A 20,506-nucleotide genomic window follows, 5' to 3' on the forward strand; every position below is an offset into this window, starting at 1 on the left:
AAGACAGTCCTGTCTTGAGGATGCCTGTGACGGCTTTCTGGGCAGCAAGGGAAGAGGAGCATTCCTAAGACATGGCCATTTCAACAGGCAGTTTGCAGAAAGCAGGCTTGCCCCTCCCCACCCTCCCTGGCAGACCATACAGCCAACCCAGCATTTCCCCTAGTGGATTCTGAGCTGGAACCTGCGAAGGTCAATATTGGCCTGAGAGTCAGTTGTGGTGCCGTGGTACCCCCAGACATCCTTGGAGGGTTCTCGCAGGAAAAGGCCCCCTGGGAAGGTTAGGCCCTGAGAGACCCCAGCACTGCCCTTGATCTTAGAAGGGTTTCATTGAAGTCTTCACGTCTATCAAAACGACAGTTTTGAGCTGTGCTACTGGAGATTATTTGTGGAAAGCAAACAGCGCTGGTTTGCAGGTGGATGTGCTATGCCACAAACTTGGACGGGGGAGGGGGGAAGGGCGGCGGGGGGAGCCACGTTGCTGGCTCGGGCCTAGAGAGCCCAGACGGACATCAGGGTCATCTTGGCATCCTCCCACTCCTTGTACCAGGAGCCCATGTGTGCTCCAGACATGGCATGGGTGCATGGCCCAGCCTCACTGACTGCATTAGCCCTCTGCTTCCTGGAGGCTGTCTCTCTCCAGCACTCACATCTGTCCTGGACTAAGTATGGCACCACAGCCAGGAACCTGTGCCCACCACTCATGCCGCAGTTTGAGTAGGTGCAGCCGGAGCCAAAAGTGCACTGAACTACCAAGGGATTCCAGACGCCTAGAGCTGCGGCTCTTCTGGCCTGCGCTTCCAACTCAGGAGGGCAGTTTTCAATCCCAGGCCTCAGGTCAAGCAATTACACCCAAACCACAGCCAGCCTGACAGTCACAAGGCACAGATCCGCTCAATGGGGGAGGGGTGGTGGAAGCCAGACTGCAACACGCTCTACAGCGAGGGTCTTCCTGCTGTCCAAGGGTCTCTGCCACACTGGAACGTCTGACAGAGACATGGAGGAGGGAGACCCCCAGTATGTATCCTTAGTGTGTGGTGGGGCCAACCTAACGGAGTCGATGGGACCTTCATCTCTGCCTCACCCACTGTCTAGTCACTATGGACAGCCATGCTGAGCTGTTTGCATGCACTGACCTCCCTCCAGGACAGAGTGACCCTCAGCACCTGGGGCAGAGCCACAACATGCAGGCAGCCTCATGCAAGGTTGCCCTTGCTCACTTGCAGGCAGGCGAGCATTGCAGCAGGAATCTTGGGCAGAGCATGGCTCAGAGGTGACCTGTCTCACACCACTGTCCCCTGGCAACAGGCCTCCCTGGCAGCCACTAGCGTCATCTTTTTTTTTGTTTGTTTGTTTTTTTTTTGAGACAGGGTTTCTCTGTGGTTTTTGGAGCCTATCCTGGAACTAGCTCTTGTAGACCAGGCTGGTCTCGAACTCACAGAGATCCGCCTGCCTCTGCCTCCCGAGTGCTGGGATTAAAGGCGTGCGCCACCACCGCCCGGCCCATCTTTTATATTATATATATATAATGAACCTAGCCCCTCCTGGGCTTCAGAAAGGCTATATAAAATGGACTCAGGACCATCCATGCTGGGCCCAGGTGGGTAGAACAGACCCCTCCTAGGATGACCTGAGCATCCCCCAGGAGAAGGACCTGGGAATTGTGAGGTGGATCCAGGTAGGCCCGTGGAAAGGGCTGGACCTCAGGCTGTGAAACCTGCGCCCTGCCCTCTGCTCACACTTGAGGCTGTTGGGGAAACTGAGGCTCGGCTGAGCCTGTGTGCTGCTCTAATGTACTAGCACTTGGTGTGGATGCTGGCTGTGGAGCCCAGGATGAGGCCTCGGGGTTACTTAGTTCTCAGAGGGTCCCACACCATCCAAAGGAACAGGTTGTCAGAGGCCACCTCCTCTCTCAGGGAGTTTGGAATGGAGTAAGAAGGGACTTCAGAAGGGAACCTCCGGCCCCAGACACTGACTGACACTATCCCCACATTCTGGGGAACTCAGGAGCACAGACCACCAGATCCATCTGTCCTAGGGGAAGAACGGACCTTGGGCCCTACAGATCCTTGGGACTTCCTTACCTCCCTAACCCTGATCTAAGGGCTTCCCTTCCAGGACTGAGACCCTCCAGCAGCAGGTAAGTGTCATTCCGAATTGGGTCTCCAGACTCCCAGAGGCCAGGACCTGAGGGTCTCAGCCAAATGCATCTTGGGTTTGATGTGGTCTCTCTTTTTCTAGACATACAGGAGTGCGGGGCAGCCATATTGCCCAGGGTGGGGCCTCTGCTGGGATGTGACTGTGGCAGGAGCAGAGCTCCCGGGGGCTGCCAGCCTCTGGGGAGGCTCTGGGGGCCTGGCCAGTGGCTGCGTGCAGCAGGGGGGCTGCATGCCAACAGGAGGGATGGGCAGGAGCAGGTGGACACTGGGCAAGACACATCTACCTTGTTCCACCAGCCCCATGGTGGTGCCGGAGGCCGCGGTGGACATTGTGGCCGGAGCGGTGGTCTGTCTGCCCACTGTTAGCACCAGGTTAGAGACGAGGGGGGAAGGGGGCGGACACAGACGGGGTGGGGCGAGGTGAGGAAAGAGAAGAGACAAAGGAAGCAGAAGAAGATTAGAGTTAAAGTTTAGGTGGGGGGTGGCTCCAGAATCCCTTTCTCAGGAGAGTGAAACAAGATTGGGCCGATAGACACGGAAAAGCGTTTGCCTCCTTTCTCCTTAGAACACCCCAGTGGGGCTTCTTGTGCCCGGTGGGGCATGCGGGGCACACAGCAGACAGGACAGTCCCATTAGTGTTGGTGTGACCATGTGCCCATTCCTGGCAGGACAGCATCACAGCAAAGTAACAGGAGGCAGGGTACCAGATGCAGACGGACAAGGAGAGACGATTATGAACGTTCGCACACTCAGTGTCAGACGACGGAGAAGCCACAGACACAGCTGTCCGGGCACTAGGGCCAACACTGTCTCCCCAGGTGGGCCCCATGGGTCTCTAACAGACCCTTGAGACTTCATTTTCCCATCACCCACCCTGAACAACCAGGGCAGGCGGCCTACCCAGAACTGACGAAGTTTCCCCGTGCACAGACCTCAATCTCACCCACCCACCTTCAGCTATCTCCCACACACAACATGATGCTTCGAGTGCCAAGGACACGAAGGCCACAGGGCTGCCCAACAGACGCTTGGACGGATGCGGGTGGCAGGCCAGGTGTTGGCAGCACAGACACTGGGGTGTCAGGTGAGGGACACAGACCCGACAACACGGAGGAGGCGGGACTGGGGCACAGCAGACCTCAGGAGCTACCCAGTGAGGGAAGCCAAAAGGCCTTCTTGGAAGTGGATCTTAGAGGTGAGGATAGAAGTTGGGTCCCACCAGCCTGGAGGAATGGGACTGGAGGCTGGTGAGGAAGGAGGGAGCTTTCTGTAGAATGAGGGCAGCACGGAAACACGTCCTTGCTGGAGAAGAATGTCTCACCTGAGAAATTCCGTGTGGCCAACATAGTGGTGAGGATGGCTCCCTAAGGAGAAACAGAGCCAGAGTCAGGGTCACCCTGTTAGTGTCTGTATCCTGTTGGCTTCTAGTCACAGACACACACACACACACACACACACACACACACACACACACACACACACACACAACCAGCTCAGACTTCTAGAGAAGAGTTCTAGAACCTAGCAGCTGCACTAAGGTGAGTCACATGTCCACAGTTAAAGCTCACACTATCCACAAATCACAGTGTCAGACTCCTGAGAAGTAGGCACGGCCAGGAATGCCGGCCACCATGACCGCTCCTCTGGTCCAGGGCAGTCAGAGGTATTCTTGGGACCTTGGGGAAACTCCAACAATGGTTCATAGTCCTAGCCCTGGCCTTGACTATCAGCCCTGGACAGCAACTATCAGGTTCAGCCCTGCTACCTGCCTCCCCAGCCTGCCGGGACCAGCAGGATGCTTCTTCAGCTCTGCCTTTTACAACACCCACTCTGGGCCAGTACTGTCCTCAGGATGCCGAAGTGGCCAGCCCTGCACCCAGGCAAAACTCTGACCCTCTGAGCTGCCACGGCGTCTGGAACCCTCTGATCTGGACTTGGAAGCAGGCGTAGATTTGGGGGATTCTCCTTCCTCCTCGTCTCCAGGTCCCACTGACACTTCCACTTTAGGATGGGGCCCACTGGGACATGCGGACACAGGGATGGGGGGGTGAGCCATGCCTACCTTGAGCTTCCTCCTGGCATTGAACTTCTTCAGGCATTCCACAGTCTCCTGTCTGTGCATCATAGAGGCCACCGTGGAGCGTTGCTGTCGGGAGAAGGGAAGTCGTGGGGCAGTGAGGAGCAGGCTTAGGAGACAGGGTCAGGGTAGGGGCATTTTAGGGCCCCACACACTGAGTACTGCTAGCCGCCCTGACAAGAGACCGCTTGTTCCCATCTGCTGTCCCCAATTATTTCCAAGTTCAAGTCTTGCCAGTCACAGACCAGGAGAGTGGCCAGACATGAAGAACAAAACCCCAGAGCCATCTTGGGGGCCCTGGATGTACCCACGAGGAACTAGACCCTAGAGGTGGCCAAGGATGACTTACGCAGACCCATGGATGCTTCAGGGCCTCGTGGGCCGTGATGCGTTTGGCAGGGTTGATGGTCAACATCTGGTTGATGAGGTTTTTGGCTTCAGGAGTTACGGTGTCCCACTCAGGGGATGGGAACTACAGGAGGAAGTGTACACAGGCAAGGCTGAAGCCCCTCCCCAAGTAGAGGCCACAAAGAGGAAGGGAGACCCGGGGTGTGGCAGTCCCCACCCTCCACATGGGCGCACTCACGTCATAGGCCCCAGCCTTGATCTGCTGGTATAGCTTGTGCTGGTCCTCATCCCAGAAAGGGGGGTAGCCCACCAACAGGATGTACAGGATCACCCCTGTGGATGGGGAGGTGAGCAGCATAGCCCTGGAGGGCACCAGGGTCAGTCCTCGGGGTCCCTTTGCCTGCCCCATGCCATGGGGAGCATGGCACTAACAGCCTGTAGTTCCTGCCCCATCTCCACTCTACTTCACTAGGGAGCCTGGCTAGTCCCCTCGGTTGTATGCCCACCAGAAAGACAAGGTCCCACCTAAGGAGCCTGTGGTCTGACAGCCCCTGGTCCCTGTATCCTGGTGTCCACTGGCTCTGGACACAGACCTGTAACGAGCACAGGCAGACAATCATAATGGCCTGGGGCAGGCACACTGGTAATTCTAGTCAGGGTGTGAGATCCCTGCCAAGGCAGCCCAAATGCAGGTGTGACACACACGACTGGTTCATGGCAGGGTAAGCCGGTCACCTGCACACTCTAGGACAGAGGGAGTAAGCCCTGAGATACACTCCACACGGTCATCATGCACCCCGACCACCTCTGACACACAGGTCTTACCACATGCCCAGATGTCCACAGGCTTGCCGTACGCCTCCTTCCGAAGGACCTCGGGGGACAGGTAGCCCGGCGTTCCCGCAAATCCTATCAGAGGGGAAGGGACCATGAAGGGTCATGAGGGGCTGCCAGGACCCCCTGCCCACCCCCTGACACTCACCAAACCACGCCTGCTGGTCTCCCTGCACCTCGATGGCCAGGCCGAAGTCTGCCAGTTTCACTGCGGCCCCTTTGCATTTGCTGGCCAGAAGCAGGTTCTCAGGCTACAGGGAGACAGCCATCAGGGCACAGTGTTCACACCGCAAGCAGTTGTGAGGGGCAGGGGACAAAACAGAGGTAGCGGCAGTTGGCTGGACAGAGAGGCACAGCCTGCCTCCCAACATGGGTATCCTTGGGCACGACTGAGTCCTAGACCTATATGCTATACCCGATTCCTCTCTGGGGACAAGGACAGCCATCCTAGTCATTCAAAGGGAAGTTGGCTCTCAGCTTGCACTTGGGTATCCTGCTTCCTAAAATGGGAACAAAACCTGTAGGTCACCCTCTTGAACAACCACACCAGGTCCCACCTCTGGGCTACAGGGCTACCCCACTGACAGAGGACTGGTCCTGCCCCTCGCGTTTCAGACATGGTGGAGAGTTCAGGGGTTCACAGCACATGGAAGAACACCCAGGGTCTACAACACCTGGGTCAGCCCAGGGCATCTATCTGCGGGGCACAGCCTGTTCGCAAAGTCCCACCCAGCTCCAGCCAGTATTACCACACAGGACAACATGGGACAGAAAGGGAGCATGGGCCACTTGGTTGGCTGCATCCACAGGTGGGAAAAGCTTCCTTAAGGAGAAGCATCCTTGCTTCAGCTGGAGGGCATTTGTTTTGTCCTAAAGAAGCGACCAGAGAGACTGTTGTCTCTGTGTTGTTGAGTCTGAGAGACTCCTCTGCTATGGCTTTCCCTGGCTTTTCTGGCCAGCCTCTGCTCACAGTAGCATTATGGCTTGTCCCTCCTGTGCCTGCAGCTGCATTAGCCCCCAAGGAGCAGGTCTCTGGCTGTCAGTTCTCAGAGCTCAGCAGGATGATCCTGACTCCTCAGCCCTCAGGTTCCCTTGGCAAACTCATAGGAACAGAGGCACGCCAATCCTGGGATCATACTGCAGCCAGACCACACACTGCCACATGGCCTGCTTTTGTTATCTGTCTCAGAGACTTTACATGGCATAATGGTGGCTCTTGGAATCAAAGTGTGCCCACTCTGTACAGAAGGATGTGGGCTTCCTGAGTTGGGTGCTCTGGGCCTATGGGCAGACGGGAGCTCTAGCAGTGGATGCAAAGTTGGCAAACCCAAGGCTACAGTCCCCCTAGAACTCCCTCCCCACTGGTGATAAGCAGGGGTCATGCTCCGCTTTGCCCATTTTGATTTTGCCATTGTGAGCATGGCAGGGGCCCCAAGCTTCACTCTGGGATCCCACCCCTTCCTGCAGGAAATTATGATGGGGAAGATGGGGGCCTGAGAAGGTACAAGGCCAGGACATTCAGGACCTTGGAAGGAGGCAGTGGTTGAGTCCTAGAGGCTGGGCTGCACTCTGGCTCCTGCACAGCCACCATGGAGACAAAGCAGCTAACCACGCTCTCTCCCACCTTGAGGGACCGTGTAACATCAACCTACTGTGCCATTTGTGGGTCTGCCTCATCAAGACGGTGGGATTTCTCTCTGGGAAAGGAGAGTATATCCTCTCCACAAGAAGATCTTGTCGGTCCAGGACTGGAGACATGAGGGGACACATAGGTCCTCGTCTATGCTTCAGCCTCAGCATTTACTCTCTGGGAAAGGAGTGCCTGCACCTCATGAAATGGGGACATGGGCCACCATCTCAGGGGCCTTGTGTCAGTTAAGACAGAGAGGACTCTCAAGGAAGCAAGGACATAGGAAGAGATGCCGGGAACATCGGGAACATCCCAGGTCTACTGTGTGGCATCCTCCCCAGAACAGCTGCAAATGTTGGCCCCTGCCTGCAGCCTAAGGAGTGAGTGACCACACCAGTCCACACCAATGCTGAGGGGAAGGCTGGCCTTGAAGACATTCTGGTCAGGACTGGCATCTACACTGTCCCCAAATAGGTGGACTCAGCAAGAGGCTGAACCAGGCCTTGGGAAAAAGAGAGATTCTAGGGAAGAAGTGGGGAGGGAGAAAGAGGGATGTTTCTGAGAGTCTGCAGTCAATTATTTTCTTTTCATAAGGCAGGGACTCATGCAGACCTGGCTGGCCTCAAACTTGCTATGTAGCATAGGCTAGCCTTGAACTCCTGAGCCTCTTGCTTCAATCTTCTGGGCACTGTAATTAAAGGGATGAGCCATGACACCCAGCTACAAATTTTCTTTAGAACAGAGCCTGGAGCCCATAGTCTAGCCATGGACAGTAAGGAACTGGAGAGAAGATCTGAGAGGAGCTGGCTAAGCCGGACTCAGCTACTCTCATCACCTCTCCTGGGTCACCTGTGTCCCCACCCTTGAGAGCTGCATCTTGGTGGAAGAGTAGAAAGTGAGAGTCTGAGTATACGTCTGTTAACAGGATGGTTCGAGAAGGCTGGGTCCTCCAGCAATAGAGGCACTGTGGTGTGAGTGTGCAGCTACTTCTCACATATATGCACACGCTTGCATGCACACACCCAGTTACTGATATACACATGCACCTGTGCCTCGATGCACACACATATGCACGTGGCCCTGTACGGAGACAGACATGCATGTACTCACACTCCTTCATGCCAGCACACAGTATGCACACACATCTTCCCCACCCCACCTCCCTCTTATCTACACCTCCTTTCACACAGTTTGTACGTGTGGGGGACAGAACCTATCACAGAGCAGGGTGGAGACTCACCTTGAGGTCTCTGTGGACGACCCCCATTTGGTGACAATGGAGAACAGCCTCCAGGATCTGCTGGATGCAGTGACTATGACAAACAGCAGGCAAGTTAGTCGAATGGTCTGGGGGTGGCCAGGAAGGGGGCAGCATGGGGAAAGGCAGGCTGTGGAACACTGGGGTTCAATCCCCAGCCTGGGGGAGCAAGGAGGATGTAGGGAATCGTGGGGAAAGGATGCTAGCCACAAGGGAGTCCTTGCTCAGCCCCAAGGGCAGCCATTCTAGTCCCTGCTCTGCCTCTTCTTCTGGGCCCAGGTCTGCTTAAGTTCGAACCAGATCCACAGAGATAACTCTGAAGGGAAAGGCTCTGGTGTCCAGCTTACCCCTTTAAGGCTGAGATAGGCAAGGCTGACCCTAAGCTGTGGGCAGGGATGCCAGCAGTAAGTGAGCACTGTGGGCTAGAGAGTGCGGAAACTCAGGCGAGGAAGGGTGGAGCTGGCAGGAGCATGGGTGCCATAGTACGGAGATGAGCTTGTCTGCTTCGGGGTAGTGACGATGCATTACTGTGTGCTTCGTCTAACAGATATGGTACCTGGGCATCCACCAGCCAGCCCGGCTCAGTTCACGCTTCCAGGAGCCATTGTGCAGGGTGTGCCTCTCTAGCCAGGGGGCAGCTTGAGTACAGGTGTCCCCGCTATTCCAGCTCTCTCCTAGTTAGTGACATCTTTCAATTTCAGCCTCAGACCCTTCCTGTCTGTTCACACATCGGACTCTGGGCCACCAGTGCATGTACACTCTGTAGCCTGTGCTCAACAGCCACCAGTCCCCGTAGTCCCTGGAGCTAGGCACAAGTCCCATGGGCTTCTACCCTAGAGACAGCGGAGTGACCAAAGGTTGGCTTCCCTGGGGTATGGAGCGCACCCTTCTCAAACAGCGCACCTCCCCGCGAGTCTGGCCATATGTAAATGAGGCCAACACTGTGCGGGAAATTCATTTAAGTTTTCTACGCTGTGGCGCTCACTCCTGACATCCTAATGGGTAGGAACCTGAGGTTTCTGAGTTCAGAAAGAACCATGTCCACTATGTGGTAGGCAGTCTCTGTAATGTTGTGGGCCAGAGCTAGCACCTTCCTCAGTGAGCTTCCTCTAGCTCGGTCTCTCGAGACATCGTTTAAGTCCAGTCAAGGCTCTAGGCCAGGCCCTGTGGCATGCCGTCCATGACGGTACAACCAGTATGTGTGTGGTAGTGCATACTGTCCAGCCCTCCTGTCCCCCAAGGCACCCTTCCTGATGGTTCTGAGTCCCCAGGGAAAGCACCAGAGACCTCTTGAGGTGCCCAGAGACACTAGCTCTGCTGCTGGGCTTGTGATCTTCCCTTTCTGGCATAGTCCAGATCTCACACGGGTGGAGGCCCCTGCCAGACTTCACAGTCACTCTGAGAGGGTCACTAGCACCCAGAAACAAGCTGGCCAGCAAGCCAAGGCTCTCTAGGAGAATGCGGCACCAGGATGCATGAGGAAAGTGGCAGTCTACCCATGAACGGCCACACAGGGCACTCTCTTTAGGGACCTTTCCTCAAGTGGCTCTGGCCCAACTGCTACATCCATCACCAAGCAAAGGCAATACTTTCCCTAACGGTTTGATCCACTTAGAAGTCGCTCTGTGGCCAGAATTCTGTACACTGGCCAGGTTCTGGCCATGGTTCTCAGTCTGGGACCTAGTCAGCAGCACAGAAGCTGGGCCTACAGGTGCATGCCACTGTGTCTGACCTCTGAGGCCTGCAAGAATCAGTCTCAGAATTGGGAACTTTGTTTTCCTTGTTTTGCAAAAAGACTTGGTCACCTCTAAGGTTCCCCTACAAGCTCCAGAATAAAAGCCCTGCGGTACTCGGAAAGGAACCTCCAGCTTCCTTGGATAGAATGTGTTTCAGAAAAGCCACTCTTGTCTGTTTCCTGCTGGACATCTACATCTGGCCAGAGACGTCGGTCCATCTCCCTGGGGCTCCTTCCCTCAACCTGGGCACAAGTTCTACCCTAGCTGGTGCTGGAATCCACCCTGGGGTGACTCACTGGCTGCAGAGTCACAATCACAGGGCCGGCCTAAGCAGACTCCCTGGTAGGCACCAGAGTCTGAGGCATAAAGGTCCAGCCAGCAGACCGCCTAGACCTGAGTTCCAGCTGTGTGTTCTCCCTCGGTGCAGGGAGCAGCCCAGTGAGAAAGAAAAGCCTGGGTTGCAGAGGAACCGCCCACTGGGGCCGTCATATAAGTGGGGTGTAGACTCTCCATGGGGATTCCTTGAGTGCTTGCCTCTCTTCTCAGGACTCAGGTTACCTACCCTTCCTCACAGCCTGTCTACTGAGCGTGTCCCTTCCCTTGGATTCCCACATCCCAGAGAGACAGAGCTCAGTGAAGAGCTGCGTGGTGAGACAGAGTCCATGTCTTCTGGGCCAGGGCTAGGTCCAGGAAACCTTAAATACTGAGACACTCTCCACATAGGGTTTCCCTGGGAAGCAGTAAGGATTCCTATCCTCTGAGGAGGCATGGAGGTGCCTGGCAAGGCCACAGAGCACAACCATCTCCCAGGCCACAGGTGCCTATGACCTGAACAGCCTAAGAACTTGGGAACTCTCAGCCACTCCCAGGCTTGAGCCCTTCTGGACCCAACAGATCTTGGACAGGGTTGTCCCCTATTCATCCCTCTTTAGCAAGAAGGCTGGGGGTCCGGAAATGAGAGGTGTGGGGGTGGGAGTTCTGCTACAGGCCAGGTGCCTTAAAGACACCAGAGGGCGCTGTGGACCAATCAGAGATAGGCTGAGGCTGGGCCTCTGACCTCAATGGTAGAAGCTGGTCCCAGGTTAGAGGACAAGGCTTACAGGGACCCCTCTCCCCCCATGGATGGAGGTGGGCAAGGGCTGGAGAGAAGGAGTATTAGACACCTCAGCAGGTTCTTGGAAGGGCGGGACATCCCAGCTTACTGACACTTACCAGCATTTTAGGTCAGAGAAAAGGGGCTCCCCTGCACCTTCTGTTTCTCTTATAAGCAAAATTTAAGGGAAAATTTTATTTTTCCTCCAGTCCACAGGACAGACCTCTTCTAGCATATTTTTCAAAACACAATGTTTTTCCTGAGGGAGCCTCCAGAAGGACCCAGCTGCACCCTTAGTTTCCTGACACTGAGAATTGGGGTCACAGGCCTGTCCCACCCTGCCCTTCTCTGTGGCTTGGCCTGTGCTGCCTGGCTCCGTGGGGAAGACCTAAGAGGTCATGATGACCCAGGATTCTCATGCCTTTCCACAGGGACTCGGGGCCTGGGGTGAAAAGCAAGAATGCCTGCCTGCGCAGAACCGAGTCACAGAAAGCTCCTGTAAAAATAATATTCATTTTTCTTGATTAGAGATGTAATACATATTCATTAAAGACAAGCTTTAAAATAGACAAGATAAAAAATTTAAAACCAGCATAACTCGACTGCTCGGAAAGGACCCTTTTCTGTTTAAAATGCACATCTATCTCCGGGGCCAGGCAAAGGCAGGCAGGGCCCACACGCAGGGGTGACAATCTGCAGATACCTCGGGGACAGAATACAGTCTGGGGAGCATCTGATGTGGACCCCAGAAACCCATCCAGAGGCCACAGCTGACACCCTGCCTTCTGGACCCCAGCAGCCGTGCCATAAACAACCATCTCTGGGTCATCACCCTTCTTCATTGTCCCGGCAAAGACTGGCCTCGAGAAAGGCTGTTTCCTCAAATATCCACAAGGAATCCAGGCCTGGGTGGAATCCATGTACCTCCACTCACCTGCACACCAGAGGCCCAAAGGTCCAGGGCTCAATCCTCTGCCTAGCATCCTGGATGGGAGGACACAGGGCCCTGTACTAACACTAAGGCTTCAGGTCTCCCCTGGCCTCTTCCATTGCGAGTAGGAGACCAGGAGCTCCGAGAGCTTTTCCTGCGGCACCTGTTCCAATGGCACCGCTAGTACTTTCTTAGGATCATGCTGGGAGGAGAGCATATCGTGGATAGAGATCGGGTCCTGGCCTGTCTTTCTCAGAAAACCATGTGGATATGCTTATCTGTGTGAGGCCAGTGGACTGTGGAGGGGATGTCCAAGAGCAAAGCAGGAGGATGTCTAGGGCTCCTCCCCTGTGAGCCACCACAAGGAGAGGACCCCCTAGTGTGCGTGTCCACTGTTCCCCCTAGACCACACCTCTGCGCAGCTGGCCTTGCTCCTGCCTCTTGCTCAGAGAGCTCCCAGTTAGCCCTAGACCTGCTAACACTTCTGCTTAGTTGACCTGAGGGCCATGGAGATGACAGTGACTCTGGGGACAAATGTGGGTTACAGGAAGGGCAGGGGTGGGGCTCAGAGAGGACGGAGCTGGAGGTCAGGAGAGGGGAGCGTGGTGTGCAGCTCTGGACGCACCTGGCATCTGCTTCACTGTAGTACTCTCGTGCCACGATGTCCTCGAAGAGTTCACCACCAGTGACCCTACGAGGAAAGCACATGGTCGTGGACCTGGAGATCCTCATCACCGTGATCCCTGCATCGCTGCCAGCACCATCCTCGTCCACCACCGCCACCATCACCACCACCACCAGCACCACCATCACCACCACTGTGACCACCGCCACCATCACCACCACCACCGCCACCATCACCACCACCACCGCAACCATCACCAACATTGTGATCACTGCCATCACTCCACCAGGACCACCATCATTACAGCATTACAGCACCATGGCCATCATTGTCACCACCATCATCACCATTATGACCATTGTCACCACTGCCACCAGGACCGCCATCCTCATCCATCACCACCGCCACCATCACCACCACCACCAGCACCGCCACCACCATCACCACCACTGTGACCACCGCAACCATCACCACCACCACTGCCACCACCACCATCATCACCATTGTGACCAGTGTCACCTCTGCCATCAGGACCACGGCCATCATTGTCACCACCATCCTCACCCATCACCACCACCACTATGACCACTGCCATCACTGCCACCAGGACCACCATCATTTGCTACCATCATGGTCATAACTGTCACCACCATCACTACCACAATCATTACTTCCATCGCCACCACCTCATCATCACTACCACCAATACTACCATCACCATCACTGCTCCCCTCCCATTGCCATCACTCCCGATCACCATCCCCTCCATCCTAGCACACCCACAACTTATCAAGGGCATGCTTGCTCACACCTGATGACATTTAATACTGCCGTCCTCACAGCCATCCCCGAAGAAAACAGTTCCTCAGGTCTAAGTGGTCTCCCCAGAGCAGGCAGCATAGGAGTTTGAGCCAGGCCTGGTTTCTCCACTTCAATACTCTCCCATCCCGGGCCAGATTGGAGGCCTAGCAGTGGTGAAGAGGGTCCAGAGGATCCAGTGCCTGGCTCTGGCCTCCACAGTGGGCTGAGGGCCTGAGGTGCCTGAGTTCCTGACTCTGTGAGACCACAGATGACAGAGGTAGTTTCTGCCCACACACCCTCCTCTCCTTTACCTGTCTCTAGCCAGCAACTGCCCACCCCAAAGTGGAAAAGGCAGCACCATGAGTGTGTAGTTTGCACACATGTACAACAGAAGAGTCAGGTTCAGGAGCAGCCCAGGGAAGGGGCTGCTATCCCCAGTCCTGGGTGACAAGTGCTTGAGTCTCAGCAAAAAATATTCTCGAACCGTTCTCTGCGAAGTCAAGTCTGGGCAGACAAAATGGCATAAGGTCTTGGTGCAGAGCTGTAGCTCAAAAGATGCCCTGGAGGTGCCAGAGCTATGCCAGGCCCAGGAAGGGCCATTTCCTGGTACAGAGTCTCAGGGCAGGGAGTTGGACTTCTACTGAGTTGGCAGCTGTGGGAGACTTGGAATCACTGCTGGGATCCTTGCCCTGTAGCTTCTGTTCCCAGGCCGGGTGTGTATGTCATCTCCCAGGCCCCGTGTACACAGTCATCTCCCAGGTCCTGTGTGTACAGTCACCTCCCAGGCCCACGCACAGTCCACCTCCCAGGCCCCGTGTACACAGTCACCTCCCAGGCCCCGTGTGCACAGTTACCTCCCAGGCCCGGTGTACACAGTCACCTCCCAGGCCCCGTGTGCACAGTCACCTCCCAGGCCCCGTGTGCACAGTTACCTCCCAGGCCCGGTGTACACAGTCATCTCCCAGGCCCCGTGTGCACAGTCACCTCCCAGGCCCCGTGTGCACAGTTACCTCCCAGGCCCCGTGTACACAGTCACCTCCCAGGCCCCGTGTGCTCAGTCACCTCCCAGGCCCGGTGTACACAGTCACCTCCCAGGCCCGGTGTGTACAGTCACCCCCCAGGCCCCGTGTGCACAGTTACCTCCCAGGCCCCATGTGTGCACAGTCACCTCCCAGGCCCCGTGTGCAGTGTCACCCCCTAGGCCCCGTGTACACAGTCACCTCCCAGGCCCCGTGTGCATAGTCACCTCCCAGGCCCCGTGTGCACAGTCATCTCCCAGGCCCCGTGTACACAGTCACCTCCCAGGCCCGGTGTGTACCAGTGATCTCCCAGGTCCCGTGTACACAGTCACCTCCCAGGCCCCGTGTGTGCACAGTCACCTCCCAGGCCCCGTGTGCACAGTCACCTCCCAGGCCCCGTGTGCACAGTCACCTCCCAGGCCCCGTGTGCACAGTCACCTCCCAGGCCCCGTGTACACAGTCACCTCCCAGGCCCCGTGTGCTCAGTCACCTCCCAGGCCCGGTGTACACAGTTACCTCCCAGGCCCGGTGTGTACAGTCACCCCCCAGGCCCCGTGTGCACAGTTACCTCCCAGGCCCCATGTGTGCACAGTCACCTCCCAGGCCCCGTGTGCAGTGTCACCCCCTAGGCCCCGTGTACACAGTCACCTCCCAGGCCCCGTGTGCTCAGTCACCTCCCAGGCCGGGTGTGTACAGTCACCCCCCAGGCCCCGTGTGCACAGTTACCTCCCAGGCCCCATGTGTGTACAGTCACCTCCCAGGCCCATGCACAGTCCACCTCCCAGGCCCCGTGTGCACAGTCACCTCCCAGGCCCCGTGTGCACAGTCACCTCCCAGGCCCCGTGTGCACAGTCACCCCTCAGGCCCCGTGTGCACAGCCACCTCCCAGGCCCCGTGTGCACAGTCACCCCCCAGGCCCCGTGTGTGCACAGTCACCTCCCAGGCCCCGTGTGCACAGTCACCCCCCAGGCCCCGTGTGTGCACAGTCACCCCCCAGGCCCCGTGTGCAGTCACCTCCCAGGCCCCGTGTGCACAGTCACCCCTCAGGCCCCGTGTGCACAGTCATCCCCTAGGCCCCGTGTGCAGTGTCACCCCCTAGGCCCCGTGTACACAGTCACCTCCCAGGCCCCGTGTGCACAGTCACCTCCCAGGCCCCGTGTGCACAGTTACCTCCTAGGCCCCGTGTGCACAGTCACCTCCTAGACCCCGTGTGTGTGCACAGTCACCCCCCAGGCCCCGTGTGCACAGTCACCCCCCAGGCCCCGTGTGCACAGTCACCCCCCAGACCCCGTGTGCTCAGTCACCTCCCAGGCCCGGTGTGTACAGTCACCCCCCAGAACCTGCAGAGCTCCAAGTTAATAATGCCTGAGGGTCTGCTGGGGTGCTACCAGACCACCTCAGGGCCCACCACACCGGAGGCTCTGGAGGTATGGAAGGAGGGTATTTAGTTAGGCCTTCTGTCCAGACCCACCATCCTCAGTCTCCCTTCGGCTGCCTGCCTGGCATAGCTTGGGAGGTCTGAGAGATAAATGTGTCACACACATATATATCCCTTCCCTCCGTTCTCTTTCCTTCTCAGCTCCTGCAATAATTGTAGCCATCTGTTGGCCATCAGGGGCCCTGGACAGGACCACCTTCTGTCCGCAGCCTCTGTCTTTGGAGAAGAGAGGGTGGTAAAAGTGGACCCCGTCCACATCAGGCCGTGGGACTGACGTCTCGGGACACAAATTCAGGCAGACTGTAGCATTATCCGGCTGATAATTCTAGGCAGGGTCTTGTGGGACACACAGAGGTATCTGAGAAATAACCAAACTCCACAAAGGGGCAGCCTCGCTGTTTCACCAGAAGACCCTACCAGGACAGAGGACACTAAGGCCTGCATGCCCACCAGCCTAAACATCTGTCACCTGAGGGAGGAAGAGCAGAGGTGGGCCTAGGAAGGCACCTCCTGCTCCCAGTCAGCCTGTTGCTCAAGGGCAGCCAGAGAGCATGCAGTAACCATGGTAACAGCACTAGATCCAGGCTCCCCTGGTGGTGCAGTCTGGAGGCCACCAGGGCAGGCCAAAGCCCCTGGGCCCCCACCCAGCCCAGGGTCCCGAAGCAGCCCTGATTCACGGACAGCTAAATATAGTCTGCTTAGCAGAAGCTGTCAAGAGTAAGGGAGATGAGATCATCGCTTCTAAATCCGGCAGGAAGTGAGAGGCGGAGTTGGCCCCAAACGCCTTCTCACTCAGCTACTGCACACTCTCATGCAAACACACTTAACACGCGCACACACACATATGCACGCACATACACACCTGTTATCTCCAAACACACACAGGCTCACTCATAAAACAGACATCATGCATGTACACCCATGAACCTTACACAAACCATCTCTGTACTTACACTCTCTCCCAAGTTCAGGTATCATCACACATATGTGTATACATACGTACACCCTTTCAGTCATGCTTAAACACACATGCTCATGCAGCTAGCTGTGCCTGGCGTGACAGGACCCGAAGCCTTAAGGCCTCAGAAGGGAGGAAGGGGCGTGGGCACTGACTGCTCTCTGTGGTCTCCCCTCCACTGGCCCCACCTTCCAGCTTTCTGCGTGATGACCTCAGCACGTCAGACACAGACTTGTGGGTAAAAACCTGCGTATAGCCAAGTCAGAGGTGGGCAAGCTGGATATGTCTGGGAATGAGGTAACGCCCTGCAGAGGTGAACTCAAGGAGTGGCCTGATGTGGGGACAGAACTCTTCCTGAATCCGAGGAGGCCGAGGGCCCCACGCTGGAAGTGACAGAGGGCGAGGGTCCTTGGCTCTGGCACTTACAGATCGAAGACCAGGTAGTGGAAGCCTTCTTCAGAGATGCTGTCATGGAGACGGACTGCAGGGACAGAGAAGTCATGAGGAGCTGGAAGTAGACCAGGATAGACCCCCGTGCCCACCTCCACCCTGTCTGGTTCCACACCAGCAGCAGTGGTGCAAGTCCTGGGTGGAGGGAGCTCCTGTCTGGGTCTGACGGGGTCTCCCCCAAGACAAGAAGGCTGACTGGGACTTGGGGAGCTACGAGCTGGCCTTGGGTGCTGCAGGCCGAACCTGAAGGAACACCACAGAGCTGTGGGCAACACCTTGCCCTTTCCCCTGGCTCCTCTCTGCTCTCCTGTTTCCAACCCTCTCAGAGGAAAACACAGGAAAGGCTTGCTGCTGAGCCCCCAACAGAAACCGCACCATCTTAGGAGAGGGTTCCGCAGGAAACAAACCCATTATTCATTCTGGACCCTAAGATTGGCTCAGCAGGACAGGGACTAGGCTTGGCAGAGGCTTCTTCCGAGTGGGGTAGCATTCAAGGCTCAGAACTAGACCTCTGATTCCCTTTGTCCAGCGGGGTCTAACTGTCTCCTTCCCTCTGATCCTGTTTCCACGCCCCTTGTAAACTTGTGCTCAGGTTCTTTCCTAGTCCCTAAGGGACAGGGGTTGGCGGGCTGTGAGGAATGAGGAACTCAGGAGCACTGAGGAAGGAGTGAGGGAGCTGCCCTCTGCACCAAGCAGGAAGGATTCTCTAGGAAAGAGTCCCTTTGGGCCCTGCTCGCCCATGTGCAGATTCACCCCTTTGCTAGACCAGCATTGGATGCCAGCTTACCTACCACCCCTCCAGGCTGCAGACAAGGGGGCAGGGGCAGAGTCTGGCTAATCACCTGAGGGTACACAGCCCACGGAGGGTGAAGTGGGGCTGTGGGATCAAGGTCTGGTTCCAGTGAGCACACAGTGCCAGCCCTGGTCTGTGTGCTCTTGGGATCTCTAAGTTCCTGCTGTCTCCTGCCACCCAAGACTGGGCCACGAGGCTGAAGGGTGAAGAGCGGCCACCTTCTCCCTGGTCCCACAGGGCTCCAGGACCTCAGGCAAAAACAGCCCACACAATTCCTGCTCCTGGCATCCTCCCCCACTGTCCTAGTTTCTAGCTGGCTGCTAGCACCTTCTTTTGGGTGCTGATTATCCCAGGCACTATCCTGATAGTGTCCTTATACCTAGAGCTCTGATACTGCCCTGCTCCCCAGCCTGGGCCCAGCGCCTTAGCGCCACGGGACCCGTCACTTTGTGTCTATCTTTGAGAACACACTAGGCCCTCCACAGAGTCAGGAAACAGAGGGACTCTCTCTCTGTGGCCTGTGTGAATTGACCCCCCCTCCAGTCACCCGAGCCTCAGTCTGCAGCTCTGTAAAGTGGGAGGAAGCCACACCTGCCCGTAGGTTGCTGCAAATTATGTGCTTACGTGAAACAGTGGGCGTTCCCTGGGTCTGTCATTATCGCCGCTGTCATATGGGTATGAGAAACCCCAGATGACTGAGACTCCAAGTCTGGGGCCACTTAGGGACCTGGACTGCTTTCTGAAGCCCATGGCAGTGGCCTGGCAGCAGCCACAACAGACATAGGTCTTTCCATTTCTTCCTCCATTTCCTGGCTCTAAGATCGGCAGCAAAGCTTTCCCCACCCCACGCTACCCAACCCATCCACTGGGACCCACATCCTTGTCAGCTCTCTGGGTCATCAGAGCCCCTCAGTGAGGATGGATACATTCTACTTGGCCCCCCCTACACCCTGTTTCTAACTGGACCTCCATTCTGTCCAGGCTGACCTGTGTCTCCCTAAGTCAAGATGAGTTCCTGGTACCTGATGGCAGCCTCCTAGGACCTGCCAACAAAATTCCTGAGATTGAGCCAAAAATGCACATTTATCTGGCTCCTTCCTAGTGAGGGCCATCAGGGTGGCCTGTCTGAGATACCCAGCTGCCTCATTCCGGGACACACTACTCTGAGCAGAGCAGGCTCTGGCAGTCACAGGAGGGCTTCCTTCCCTGTATCCCTGAGGATGCTGCCCTAGAGAAGGTCCAGCGGGGTCCCTGGAGTGTGTAGAGGTTTGAATAGGAATAGCCCCCACAGATCCGCAGGGAGCGGCACTATTGGGAGGTGTGGCCTGGCTGGAGGAAGCGTGTCACTAGAGGGCGGGCTTTGAGGTCTCAGACACTCAAGCCTGTTCTCTGCCTGCTGCCTAAGGATCCTGATGTAGAACTCAGCTCCTTCTCCAGCACCAAGTCTGCCCGCATGCCGCCGTACTTCCTGCCATGACAGTAACAGACTGTAAGCCTGCCCCAATTAAATGTTTTCCTTTGTAAGAGTTGCCATGGTCATGGTGTCTCTTCAGAGCAATAAAACCCTAAGACAGGGTTGCTTCATTGCCCCCTATCCCCCAGGAAAGGCCTGTTGGTGGGGCTGCCTGTCCTCAGCCACCCGCTTGGAGCCTGAAGAGGCTTGGCCGAGTGGGTCCCATCTCCTTTCTAGGACACAGGTTCCTTCAGCAGAAGAAGCTACAGGGCCCTGTGTGTGGAATTAAAGGAGTAGGGATGTGGACACCATTTTTAAGAACAGGTGTTTATTTTAATAGCTTTGAATAAACCCTAATCAGCACATCAGATCTGTGACTTCACAGGAAAGGCTAAGGAAGAAATGAACTGTGACAAAAATCTCTTCAAGAACAGAAAGTAAATGGTACTCTGCTGGCTGGAACACAGAGCTGAGGATGGGGTAAGCCCACCACGACTTCTTGCCAGGCCAGCCAGGAGGGTGTGGGTCAGGCAAGCAGCAGCAAATCTCACCCGGAGCTAACACACCCACCTCAGTCTCCCAGGGGAGGGGAATACAGAAGTACGGTGGTCCCTTTGCCTGTTCCACTGCGGGCTTCCTGCTGCTGGGACTCCTTTCCCTTCTGCTGAGCAGAGCTTGAGGGCCCAGACTCCTAAGTTAAGCTGGAGTTGTGGCTTGTGAGGGCAAAGAAGTTCTGGGCACCCAAACACTGGAGGACTTGGGGGTCCTTCTGGTCATGCTCCCCTGACCAGCAGAGGCACTGCAGGTCAGCATGTGACATTAGCAGTGAGCTAGCTATCAGAAGTCCTGGCTGCAGCTCCTGTAACCTGTGTGGCTTCTCCCTGGGCTCCATCCTTTGTGTGCCCC

General features: G+C 56.4%; 1 protein-coding gene across 8 annotated transcripts in view; it reads right to left on the bottom strand.

Annotated features, from left to right (window-relative positions):
• Camk2b (calcium/calmodulin dependent protein kinase II beta) overlaps positions 1-20,506 on the bottom strand; it is a 93,291-nt gene that overhangs the window by 14,415 nt on the left and 58,370 nt on the right. For 4 of the 8 annotated variants that reach the window (XM_075944253.1, XM_075944250.1, XM_075944256.1 and 1 more), the window contains exons 4-13: positions 17,331-17,385; positions 12,689-12,754; positions 8,286-8,358; positions 5,564-5,666; positions 5,407-5,490; positions 4,820-4,914; positions 4,583-4,705; positions 4,219-4,302; positions 3,478-3,520; positions 2,441-2,515 (exon numbers count right to left, since the gene is read on the bottom strand). In XM_075944253.1, the coding sequence (XP_075800368.1) occupies positions 2,441-2,515; positions 3,478-3,520; positions 4,219-4,302; positions 4,583-4,705; positions 4,820-4,914; positions 5,407-5,490; positions 5,564-5,666; positions 8,286-8,358; positions 12,689-12,754; positions 17,331-17,385 (801 nt within the window). The remainder of the gene's footprint in view (positions 1-2,440; positions 2,516-3,477; positions 3,521-4,218; positions 4,303-4,582; positions 4,706-4,819; positions 4,915-5,406; positions 5,491-5,563; positions 5,667-8,285; positions 8,359-12,688; positions 12,755-17,330; positions 17,386-20,506) is intronic. The other 4 variants (XM_075944258.1, XM_075944252.1, XM_075944257.1 and 1 more) reach the window with 1 other exon arrangement.

This window comes from Microtus pennsylvanicus, chromosome 12 (genome assembly GCF_037038515.1).
Source record: "Microtus pennsylvanicus isolate mMicPen1 chromosome 12, mMicPen1.hap1, whole genome shotgun sequence".
NCBI lineage: Eukaryota > Metazoa > Chordata > Mammalia > Rodentia > Cricetidae > Microtus > Microtus pennsylvanicus.